The 13100-nt window shown below is 42.5% G+C and overlaps 1 protein-coding gene across 1 annotated transcript in view; it reads left to right on the top strand.

Annotated features, from left to right (window-relative positions):
- The first annotated feature begins 33 nt into the window (after window positions 1-33).
- The window catches only part of FLVCR1 (feline leukemia virus subgroup C cellular receptor 1), a 32409-nt gene continuing 19342 nt past the window's right edge, over window positions 34-13100 (top strand). Inside the window, exons 1-2 of the mRNA XM_025369446.1 lie at window positions 34-996; window positions 5532-5676. Coding sequence (XP_025225231.1) covers window positions 259-996; window positions 5532-5676 — 883 coding nt within the window. The 5' untranslated portion in view covers window positions 34-258. The remainder of the gene's footprint in view (window positions 997-5531; window positions 5677-13100) is intronic.

The following is a 13100-nucleotide window of genomic DNA, read 5'->3' as shown; positions in this document are numbered from 1 at the left end:
GGAGGGCCGTCGTCATGCGGGACGCGCGACTCTAGGGGCGGGACCAGACGAGGGGTGACTGCCGCGCGGCGCCAGGAAGGACGCCTTCACCTGTTCACACTGCAGCGCGGATTGCGGTTCGTGGCGCGCGCCACCGGGGAAGGAGCGGTGGGCCGAGGGGGTGGAGGTGGGGTCCCAGGAGGACCTCGGGCTGTGGACCCGGGGAGCGGAGTCGGGGAGTGGGGCGGGGGAGCGAGGTGGCGCCCGGGAGCCAGGGATATGGCGCGGCCAGACGATGAGGAGGGGGCGGCGGTGGCGCCCGGACACCCGCTCGCGAAAGGATACCTCCCGTTGCCGAGGGGCGCGCCAGCTGGGAAGGAGAGCGTGGAGCCGCAGAACGGGCCCAAAGCGGGCACCTTCCCGGTGAACGGGGCCCCCCGGGACAGCCTCGCTGCCGCCTCGGGAGTTCTGGGCGGGCCTCAGACTCCGCTGGCTGCAGAAGAGGAGACCCAGGCCCGGCTGCTGCCTGCGGGCGCCGGAGCGGAGACCCCGGGGGCCGAGAGCACCCCGCTGCCCCGGACGGCGCTCTCCCCGCGGCGCTTCGTGGTGCTCCTGATCTTCAGCCTGTACTCGCTGGTAAACGCCTTTCAGTGGATCCAGTACAGCATCATCAGCAACGTCTTCGGGGGCTTCTACGGCGTCACCTTGCTGCATATCGACTGGCTGTCCATGGTGTACATGGTGGCCTACGTGCCCCTCATCTTCCCGGCCACCTGGCTGCTGGACACCAGAGGCCTGCGGCTCACCGCCCTGCTGGGCTCCGGCCTCAACTGCCTGGGTGCCTGGATCAAGTGCGGCAGTGTGCAGCAGCATCTCTTCTGGGTCACCATGTTGGGCCAGTGCCTGTGCTCCGTGGCCCAGGTGTTCATCCTGGGCTTGCCCTCCCGCATCGCTTCAGTGTGGTTTGGGCCCAAAGAGGTGTCCACAGCTTGTGCCACCGCCGTGCTGGGCAATCAGGTAAGGACTGGAGTGGTAGATGAAAGATCCTTAGAAGACAGAAAATGTCATAGGCCGTGAGAACTATGGCCTGTGTGGATGAACTGCCCCAGGAGGTATTTGTCCATAAAAGAGGAGATAAGGCCGTTAAATAGACTTCCGGTCTTGGATTGAAGAGGGCTATAAATTTCTTTGTAAGGACAGAATTTTCCAAACCACCTTGTCATCTTGCTTAGAAAATTACCTGTAAAATAATTAACTGGGCCGGGTGCGGTGGCACACACCTGTAATCCCACCACTTTGGGAGGCCGAGGTGGATGGATCACTTGAAGTTCGGAGTTCCAGACCAGCCTGGGCAACATGGGGAAACCCCGTCTCTATTAAAAATACAAAAATTAGCCGGGCCTGCTCGCAGGCACCTGTAGTCCCACCTACTCAGGAGGCTGAGGCAGGAGAATCTCTTGAATCCGGGAGGTGGAGGTTGCAGTGAGTGGAGATCACACCTTTACATTCCAGCTTGGGTAACAGAGTGAGACTGTATCTCAAATAATAATAATAATAAACTGTAACCATAATAATAATAATAATTAACTGTATTGGCTTGTTTATGCCTAACATAGAAAACTTGTCAATGCACTAATAAACAAGACTTGGGTAGGTATTATTTTTGTCACCAGTGTATTCTTTGTGAAAGGAAGGTATTGGATTCTGGAAAGATTGTTTCCATTTTGAGAGGTCATTGTGAACAGCTCCCTTTTAATTTCATATATTAACAGTCAGCACAGTGCCTGACACATAAAGAACACGTAAATGACTGCTAACTAACAGTTCTGGGCTGGGCATGGTGGCTCATGCCTGTAATCTCAGCACTTTGGGAGGCTGAGGCAGGCGGATCACTTGATCAAGGCCAGGAGTTTGAGACCGGCCTGGCCAACATGGCAAAACCAAATACACAAAAATTAGTGGCGCATGGTGGTGCATGCCTGTAATCCTAGCTACTCAGGTGGCCGAGGCACGAGAATCTACATGCTTATTGCTTTATAGTCATTTCCCTAACCTAAAAGTACAGAAGATGGAGTAGGTTGAACTATAGTTGTTTGTGTGTCCAAAACAATTTATGACTGATACTTGAGTTGGTTGCATCTGCAGGTTTGGACAGAAGCTACTATAAAGTTTTTTTGTTGTTGTTGTTGTTTGTTTTTTTATAGAAATGGGGTTTCTCCATGTTGCTCATGCTGGTCTTGAACTCCTGAGCTCAAGCTCTCTGCCCACCTCTGCCTCCCGAAGTGCTGGGATTACAGGTGTGAGCCACCACGCCCGGCCATGATTAGATTCTTTTTGTCACACATCTGTCAGTTTAAATTCATTTTAAATATTCAGTAGCATTTCTTGATCCCATTTAGAGTTGCCCAGTCACTCTCTTTACATTATTTTAATTCTCCTTATAGCACTCATCCCTATCTTATATGTTATTGTTTACACGTTTATGTCACTTACCTATTACTCTTCTCCCATCCCCACCATTAGATTGTAAGTTTCATGAAAATAGGCATGTGGTCTGAATGTACACAACTGTATCACCAGCATTTATTACTCTCCTTAAAACCATGTTGAATAAATAAAGGAGCTTCAGACTCATACGGATACTGGCCAGCTGGGTAGTCTACTTGGATATCTCATGGGAACACATCACTCAAAATTGCTTTCTCCTTGCTCATTTCCCTTTATCTCTAATGCCACTGTCTTGGTTTGGGCCGGAGCTTGCTAATTGTCCTCCCTATCTGTAGCCCTTGCCCTATTCCCTCTGTTCTCCACATTCATCCAGTGTGGTCTTTTACATGTGTGAATCTGTTCAGGGCACATCCTTACTCCTGCAGTGGCTTCCGTTGTCCTTAGGATAAAATTCAAACACTAATGCAACATATGGTACCCTCCAGATCTGCCTCCTGCCAGCCCTTCCGCTTTATCTGTCTCCACAACCCCTGTCCCCACAGACGTATGCTTTCTCTGCTCTATGCGGAACTATGCATACTTACAGTTTCTCACAAGGTCATGCCCTTTCCCTCCTGGCCTTGTATGTAATGTCCTATTGGCTTGGAATATTTCTTCACTTGACTAACTCCAATTTCTTATTCAGATCTTTGGTCCTCCAGGAACTTTTTCTGAACCCCATTTCTTTTTTTTTTTTTTTATTTCCGAGACAGAGTCTTGCTCTGTTGCCCAGGCTGGAGTGCAGTGGCGCAATCTTGGCTCACTGCAAGCTCCGCCTCCCGGGTTCACGCCATCCTCCTGCCTCAGCCTCCCATGTAGCTGGGACTACAGGCGCCCGCCACTGCACCCGGCTAATTTTTTGTATTTTTAGTAGAGACGGGGTTTCACCATGTTAGCCAAGATGGTCTCGATCTCCTGACCTCGTGATCCTCCCGTCTCGGCCTCCCAAAGTGCTGGGATTACAGGTGTGAGCCACTGCGCCTGGCCACCTGAACTCCATTTCTTTTACTTCATTCTTTTTGATAGCTGAATAATATTTCTATGTAAGGTGCTCCCCCAAAGTACTCTCTTAACTACCATGATCATATGTCCCAGTTTGCCTGGGATAGTCCAGGTGGTACACCTGTTGTCTGGTATAATTACTAATGAAGTCCCTTTCATTCTGAAGAGTGTTCTAGATGGATAGTAAATTACGTGGTCTTCCCAGTCTTGGCCCTCTTTATGTCTCAATCACAGTTCTGTATTACCACACTGTCTTGTAATTATCAGTTGTATTCTCTCTATCCAGCTTTTTGTAAGGCAGCAAATGAAATATATGATAATTGTGACTCTCTGTGCCTCAGACTCCTTTCTTGGGCCCTTTCTCTTCACACCCTTCCTCCTAAAAATCTTCCTCCTAAAAACCTTCCTTCATTGAACCTCCTAATAGTTTGATTTTAATTCTTGTTGTGATTATGATATTTAGCCATATTTTTTGTTGAGGTAAAATTCACATAACATGAAACTAACCATTTTAATGTGTACAATTCAGTGGCATTTAGTGCATTTACAGTGTTGTGCAACTGTTACTTCTATCTAGTTTCAAAACATTTTTATCCACCCCCAAAGAAGACCCAATACCTACTAAACAGTCACTTCCCCACCATTGCCCCCTCCCCTAGCCTGTGGCAAGTACTAATCTCCCTTCTCTTTCTGTGGATTGACCTGTTTTGTTCTGGATATTTCATATAAATGGAATCATACAGTAGGTGACCTTTTGTGTCTGGCTTCTGTCACTTAGCTTATTTGCAAAGTTCATCCATGTTGTAGCACTGTATCAGTACTTCATTCCTTTTTAATAGCTGAATAATTTCATTGTATGAATATACAACGTTTTGTTTATCCACTTATCTGTTGATAAACATTTGTGTTATTTTCACCTTTTGGTTATTGTGGTAATGTGAATAGGGCTGCTATGAACATTCATATATAATTATTTGTTTGAATTTCTGTTTTCAGTTTTTGGGACATATACCTAGAGGTATAATTGCTAGGTCATACGGTAATTCTATGTTATACTTATTAAGGAACTGCCAAACTGTTGTCTGCAGTGGCTGCACCATTTTATAGTTTCACCAGCAGTATTCAAGGGTTCCAATTTGTCCACATTCTTGCCAACACTTCCCTATTGCTATTATTATTATTATAGTAGCCATGCTACCTGGTGTGGAGTGGTATCTTATTATAGTTTTGATTTGGGCATGTTTTCAAATGTTTATTGACCATTTGTATATCTTCTTTGGAGAAATGTCTATTCAAGTTTTTTGCCCATTTTTAAATTGGGATATTGCTTTTTTGTTGTTGAGTTGTAATCGGTATTTATAGATTTTGGAAGCTATACCCTGATCAGATATATAATTTACAAATACTTTCTCATTCTGTAGGTCATCTTTTGTCAGCCTTATTTTGCATATTCTTATTCCCCTTTTGTAGGCATCTACAGGGCAAGGACTGTATATTACACAGCTTGATAGCAGCATCACTCAGATGGTAGGAACTCAGTAAATGTTTTTTGAATAGGAAAGCTATTGGTCAGCAGTTTCTCTTTAACAATACAATAGTAAAAAAGACATTGGAACATAGTAGTTTAGGCTGGGTGCAGTGGCTCATGTCTGTAATCCAGCACTTTGGGAGGCCGAGGCAGGCAGATCATGAGGTCAGGAGTTCGACACCAGCCTGACCAACATGGTGAAACCCCGTCTGTACTAAAAATACAAAAATTAGCTGGGCGTGGTGGTGTGTGCCTGTAATCCCAGCTACTCAGGAGGCTGAGGCAGGAGAATCGCTTGAACCTGGGAGGGACAGGTTGCAGTGAGCCAAGATTGCATCACTGCACTCCAGCCTGGGTGACAGAGTGAGACTTTGTCTCAAAAAAAAAAAAACAAAAAAACAAAAAAAGAACATAATAGTTTAATTTTCAAAGCACCTTTATAAACACCAGCTGTCCTCTTTATGTTCTGTTAATTGCCAGCATTTACTTTTTTCTCTAATGATAATAGCTGTTAACAGGACTATGTGTTTTTCAGCTTGGAACTGCAGTTGGCTTTTTGCTACCACCAGTTTTAGTACCCAACACACAGAATGACACAAATCTCCTGGCTTATAATATCAGCACCATGTTTTATGGAACATCAGCTGTTGCCACACTTTTATTTATTTTAACAGCAATTGGTAAGTGAATTACTTTCCCTAAAGCTTAAATGAATGCATGATAGAAATTTGAGGATGACTAACTCTGGAAATTTTTGTTGATAATATCTCAAGTGTCATATGCTTGTTTCATTCTTCCATGCCCTGTCTTGCTTAGGTAATGAATGCTACAACCCTAGGGATGTTATGGCCCACTACATCTGTTTTCACATCGTAAAGGGTTTGAGGACTAATTCATTTATCTCTCTACTAACTTTTCTTCTTGGTAACTGTTGGTTTCAAATATATTACCTGCCTCCTTTTCCCATATTCGCCTACATGATCTGCATCTTATGCCTTTTATGCCTACCTAGCCAGGAAAAAGTTCTTGCCATACTTTGAAGTGATGCCCGTAGGCTATGGTCTTTCTGGTAATGCTAAATTCTCCCAAGATTTCCAATTTAACAATTAACTGGATCTGAAAATGTTGACTAGTGAATGGTCCTGGGCAGCAGCTGTTCAGCAGAATTTCAAACTGTGGCAACTATCTACTTGTTAGGCCACTCCAGCAAAGCACGGCTGCCACCACCCGTCACTGAGTCCTCTCGTCTGGGCCTGTCTCTTGAAGCAGTCAGTCAAAATCAGCTGCAAGCAGCCATCATCAGTTTGGAAGAAGCTTTGGGAAGGTCTGCTTTTTAAAGTTTATTTTTAATGGGAAACTTTTGATTTCAGGGAATAGGATAGGTAAGGTTTATTTAAGTAATATAGCTGCTAGCATAACTATAATATTGCCCTTTAGGCACTCATATCTGAAATTGATTTGAAGAGGAAAATAACTAATAAAGTTGAAATGCTATCTTTTAATCATTCAAATTTATAATTTCAATATAGCTGGAGTTTCAAAATTTTTATACTCGTTTTTACAATGGCTATAATAGTAATGGAAAATTCATATTTTATGATCTCCAGATATAAAATCCTTAGTTTTCAAAGAAATGTATGCTGAACATTCTAGAGTGTTTGAATAGAGACTGCCTTGGTAGATGAACTGCAGGATCCAGGTACAGGAAGGTCAGCCCACGTACTTAATTTCCCTTAATATAATGAGCAGAATGTTCTCTTGGTATCATATGAAGTATTCCAACATGTCTAATCCACTTAATTGGTTTTTGTTTTCAGTTAGTTAGGGAATGGCATATTTGTGATGTGCAGACTACTAAAAAGGACACATTATTCCTATCCTATTTTAGCAGTTTAGCAAAGTTTTAAAAGAAATTTGTATTCTTAAAAAAAAAAAAAAAACACCAAAATTATTAAGTCTACTTTTCTGGTAGCCATGTTTGATTTGCTAGATGAAATAGGAAATACATTTTGCATAAATGGACCTTCCATTTGCAATAGGGGATTTTTTTTTTTTTTTTTTTTGATACAGAGTCTCGCTCTGTCACCCAGGCCAGAGTGCAGTGGCATGATCTCAGCTCACTGAAGCTTCTACCTGCTGGGTTCAAGTGATTCTCCTGCCTCAGCCTCCCAAGTAGCTGGGCTTACAGGCATGCACCACCATGCCCAGCTAATTTTTGTATTTTCAGTAGAGACAGGGTTTCACCATGTTGGTCAGGTTGGTCTTGAACTCCTGACCTCAAATGATCCACCTGCCTCAGCCTCCCAAAGTGCTGGGATTATAGGCATGAGCCACTGTGCCTGGCCAGCAATAGGGATTTTTAAAGTATAGAATTCTCTTTTCTTTTTTTTATCGAGACGGAGTCTTGCTCTGTCGCCCAGGCTGGAGGGCAGTGGCGCTATCTGGATTCACTGCAATCTCTGCCTCCTGGGTTCAAGCAGTTTTCATGCCTCAGCCTCCCTCCCTGGAATTACAGGCGTTTGCCACCGCACCTGGCTAAGGTTTTGTGGGTTTTTTGTTTTTTGTTTTTTGTTTGAGACAGAGTCTTGCTCTGTCAGCCAGGCTGGAGTGCAGGGGTGCAATTTCGACTTACTGCAACCTCTGCCTCCCAGGTTCAAGGAATTCTCATGCCTCAACCTCCCAAGTAGCTGAGATCACAGGCGCATGCCACCATGCCTGGCTAATTTTTGTATTTTTAGTAGAGACAGAGTTTCACCATGTTGGCCAGACTGATCTCGAACTTCTGACCTCAGGTGATCCGCCTGCCTTGGCCTCCCAAAGTGCTGGGATTACAGGCCTGAGCCATGAAGCCCGGCCTTTTTTTGTGTGTTTTCAGTAGAGACGGGGTTTCACCATGTTGGCCAGTCTGGTCTCGAACTCCTGACCTCAAACAATCCGCCTGCCTCGACCTCACAAAGCGCTGGGATTACTGGCGTGAGCCACTGCACCCAGCCAAAATTCTCTTTCTTTTGATTGCTTTTGTGTCTTCACATAAATTCCAGTTTTCCTTTTTTTTTTTTTTAAATCCTCTTCAATTGCTTGTCTCAGAAAGAAGTGAGAAAGTAAGAGATTGCATGTAAGATATCACAAAATCATACATGTGATGTGTGTATGTTTAAACTGCTACAAATATAAGATTTTTACTTGTTGAAGGAGGGAGACCAAGAATGTTATTATAATAATAGGTATGACTATTGGCATATTACCCTTTGTTATTTGAGAAATTAAAAGAGAGAGCTAATTATGTACTTAACTAATTATGTACTCATGGCCTACAGGTAGAGAATGGAAATAGAAATGAGGGGAAAATAATGAGAAAAATGCCTTTAAAAAAAGGCTCTTGGTCAATTTTTGCTTGGAGGACTCTAATTTTAATTTTATGATCCCAAACATATTATAAAAGCAAGATAATATGTAGTTGTGATATGAAAGTCTTAAGTTGAAAATTGTGACATTTAAATAGAACATGTACTTGTTTTCCTCGTTCCCAAATATTTGCTGTTGAGCAAACTTTGGATTATTTAAAAAATCCATACCAAATAAAGTTCCTTAATTACTAAAAGGTGATTTTACTTCTCTCTAAATTCTACCCATAGTTATTTTGGAAGTCCCACCAAATTCTTACAAAATAATTTAATTTTGTTAAGGTTTTTCAGCAATGTGACATGTACTAAATTGATAGCAGTCTACTTAAAATATTGTCTCAAAGGTTCATGCCATGTAATTCTGTTCCTCTCCCTCATGGAGCTTATGTTGAGTATAATCCATCTAGTGTTTCCAGGAATTAACCCAAGTATTCCACTGAATTTCACACTAATACTATTCCTATTAGGAGAACTCTATTATATCCTCAAATATTTGGTTTGTTGATATGTACCAAACGTGTTTAGAGGCTTACTACATGCTGTATATCATTTAATCCTCATGACTGTATGAGGAAGGTACCAATATTATTCCCATTTTATAGACGAGGAAACAGACACAGAATTTAGTTAAATCTAATTTGTCCAAGGCCATAGTAAACACTGAAGGTCAGATTTAAGCCTAGACAATTTAACTCCATATATAAAAGTTACAGATAAAAATATATCATTTTAATTTTTACTGAGCCTATTTTTTGTTCGAATTCAGATTCTTGCATAAGTGGTAATGCTATTGTATTTAAAAGCTGTTCTTGTGCAGCAGAGCAGTAAACTATGTCATTTAACTCATGTGTCAATTAAAATACTTTCCTGTCAGGCCGGGCGCGGTGGCTCACGCCTGTAATCCCAGCACTTTGGGAGGCCAAGGCGGGTGGATCATGAGGTCAGGAGATCGAGACCATCCTGGCTAACACGGTGAAACCCTGTCTCTACCAGAAGTGCAAAAAATTAGTCGGGCGTGGCGGCGGGCGCCTGTAGTCCCAGCTACTCGGGAGGCTGAGGCAGGAGAATGGCGTGAACCCGGGAGGCGGAGCTTGCAGTGAGCGGAGAACGCGCCACTCCGTCTCAAAAAAAAAAAAAAACCTTTCCTGATTCACTAAATTGAGTGGATGACAGAAGCCAAAAGTAATCACAATAAAAATATTTAATATTAATGTACTTAAACACATAAGCATATAATGTGTGTATAATTTTACTTTTGATTCTTTTTTAAGAGATGGGGTCTCACCCTGTCACCCAGGCTGGAGTGCAGTGGCACAATCTCAGCTCACTGCACCCTCGATCTCCTGACCAGACTCAAGCAATCTTCCTACCTCAGCCCTCTGAGTAGCTGGGACTACAGGTGTGCGCCACCATGCCTGACTAATTTTTATATTTTTTGTAGACAGGGTTTCACCATGTTGCCCAGGCTGTTCCCAGCTTGCCTTGGGCTCCCAAAGTGCAGGGATTACAGGCATGAGTCACCATGCCCAGCTGCTTTTGATTCTTAATTCAGGATATCTATAAACTTTATTTTGGCCGGGCGCGGTGACTCACGCCTGTAATCCCAGCACTTTGGGAGGTCGAGGCAGGCGGATCACGAGGTCAGGAGATTGAGACCACCCTGGCTGACACGGTGAAACCCCGTCTCTACTAAAAATACAAAAAATTAGCCGGGCGTGGTGGCGGGCGCCTGTAGTCCCAGCTACTCGGGAGACTGAGGCAGGAGAATGGCCTGAACCCAGGAGGCGGAGCTTGCAGTGAGCCGAGATCACGCCACTGCACTCCAGCCTGGGCGACAGAGTGAGACTCTGTCCGCCCCCCCCCCCAAAAAAAAAAAAAAAAAAAAACAAATAAACTTTATTTTATTTTGTTTTGAGACAGAGTTTGGCTCTTGTTGCCCTGGCTGGAGTGCAGTGACGCGATCTCGGCTCACCGCAACCTCCGCCTTCCGGATTCAAGCCATTCTGCCTCAGCCTCCTGAGTAGCTGGAATTACAGGAGGGCGCCACCACACATGGCTAATTTTGTGTTTTTAGTAGAGACAGGGTTTCTCCATGTTGGTCAGGCTGGTCTCAAACTCCTGACCTCAGGTGATCCGCCTGTCTCGGCCTCCCAAAGTGCTGGGATTATAGGCGTGAGCCACCATGCGCGGCCCGGCTGCATACTTTTAACAGAAATACATTTAACTTAGTCTGTAAGAATTTCAAGCTCCTGAGGTAGTCTCTGATTTTTTAAAATAAATATTCGTCCAAAAAAGACAATATATTTTGTGTTGCACTTGATAATTACAGAATTATTTTACATATATTGTATCATGTAATCTTCATAACAGCTTGTTATTGTTATTTACATTTTATGGATGAGAAAGCTGTAAAGGCGAGAGACACGGATTTACTTCCTCAAAGTCATACAGTGAGCTGAGGCAGAGCCAGGATTCAAACATTTATTTGTCTTTTAATAACCTAATATATGTAATATATGCCTGAATCACACAGGGACAAATAATGAAATTTTTAAAATGTTAAAATATGATTTAAGAAGTAAAAGTGGCCCTAAACAGCAATAGATTTACAACATATTCATCACAGGAGGAAAAGTTTGAATGTGGTGCTCGAGAATATTTTGGCTACTTTATAAGACTAACGCCAGAAGTGGAGAATAACTGCTTCAAATAATCAATTGTTTTATTGGTGCAAATTTTTGGTTGGGAGAAGACAATAGAAAGCTATTATTTTTCTGTTTCCAAGGAGAAAGAAGAAGCCATATTTCATCCTTTAAAAGTAGCAGCTAGGCGTAAACAAGGTCATAGATCTGTGGCTTTTTGTTTCTCTTTCTTCAAGTAGACTTAAGTTCGACTTTCCTACAACATGTAGCTGGTAAATACAGGCTTGATTTTTGCCAAAAGATAGTTTGACTTCCTGAAACTAAAAGATAACTCTTGTATTAAAAAAAAATAAGTGTAGTGGATTTAAAGACTGGTAAGAAGTATTTTCTTTTCTTTTCATTTTTGAAACACAGTTTCACTCTGTCAACCAGGCTGGAGTGCAGTGGTGCGACCTCAGCTCACAGCAACCTCCGCCTCCTGGGTTCAAGCGATTCTCCTGCCTCAGCCTCCCAAGTAGCTGGGATTAAGGCACCCACCACCCCTGGCTAATTTTTGTGTTTTAAGTAGAGACAGGTTTTTGCCATGTTGGCCAGGCTGGTCTCCAACTCCTGACCTCTGGTGATTCGCCTGCTTCAGACCTCCCAAAGTGCTGGGATTACAGGCGTGAGCCACTGCGCCCAGCCAGAAGTCAGAAGTATTTTCATTTTTGCATTTCAGTTCAGATTTGAGCCATTTAGATTTATTTTGCCATGGTAAATAAAAAAGTAAGAGACTTAAGATTCATTAAGTACCCATGACTACCTAGTAAGCATAGTTTTTACTTTCTGAAACTTCGTTTTATAACTATATGAGTTCTGCATTACCAATCTTAGTAAAAAGAGATATTTCCTATCTAATTAGGATACAAAGAGACTCAGAAAAGGACAACAGACATCCTAACAGTACAAGATCAGATAGAATGAAAGGAAGAGGAGGATTTGCAACTTAAACCTTTTATGTGTACCAGCCTTCCAATGTAAGGATATTAAAAAGTAAATATTTATGAGTTATATCTCTACTTTAATTAGTTGTGAGATCTGTGAAAATAGAAGTATATTTTAGTTTGGTAAGTTTTAGTTATATCACAGTTAATGTGTTAGTCAGCAATGAACTGTAATTTAAAACATTTTTAGCAGCAAACAGGAAAATTAGAGAATTACAGTATTTCATGGAAATTTTAAGGGTCGTTTCTTACTTTCCCAGTGATTGTTTCTCCCTGGCTGGTTTTCAAAAGCATTTGGGGAGTTTTGTGTTTAAAACAGTTTCTTTGGCTTCATCCTGGAGTTTCTGATTCATTGAGCCTTGGGTAGAATCTCAAAATCTTTATTTTTAAATTTCCAAATGATTCCAGTTGATAGGTCCATCAGATATAACCCTCTTTCAAACTACAAAGCAGGTCTTCCTTGTTGGAAGAAAGAAATAGCCAATTAAAAAAAAAAAGAAATCCTAATTTCTATTAAAAAATGTTTTTTCTTACTGTCTGGCTGAGGATGGCAGAAAAATCCTAATTTCTAAAAAAAATTCCTAAACAATGTTATTTTCTGATTCCATTTACCTTCTTTTTTCTTTCTGTTTTTTTGTTTTGTTTTGTTTTTTGAGACAGTCTCACTCCGTTGCCCAGGCTGGAGTGCAGTGGCACAATCGTGGCTCACTGCAACCTCCACCTCCTGGGTTCAAGCAATTCCTGCCTCAGCCTCCCGAGTAGCTGGGACTCCAGGCATGTGCCACCATTAATGCCTGGCTAATTTTTGTATTTTTTTGTAGAGATGGGGTTTCACCATGTTGGCCAGGCTGGTCTCAAACTCCTGACCTCAAATGATCCACCTGCCTCGGCCTCCCAAAGTGCTGGGATTACAAGTGTGAGCCACTGTGCCGGGCTTCTTTTTTCTTTTTGAATTTACCCTGTTTCATCAATCCCAAGGTATACTTTTTTCATGAAATCTCTGAAATCAAGATGCCTTTAATAATCAGTGGCATCTAACATTTGTGGTAATTGAGACATGGTTATGTGAAAACCT

Source organism: Theropithecus gelada, chromosome 1 (genome assembly GCF_003255815.1).
Source record: "Theropithecus gelada isolate Dixy chromosome 1, Tgel_1.0, whole genome shotgun sequence".
NCBI classification, from domain to species: Eukaryota; Metazoa; Chordata; class Mammalia; order Primates; family Cercopithecidae; genus Theropithecus; species Theropithecus gelada.
The sequence above is the reverse complement of the archived record's forward strand: the minus strand, read 5'-3'. Positions and strand labels throughout refer to the sequence as shown.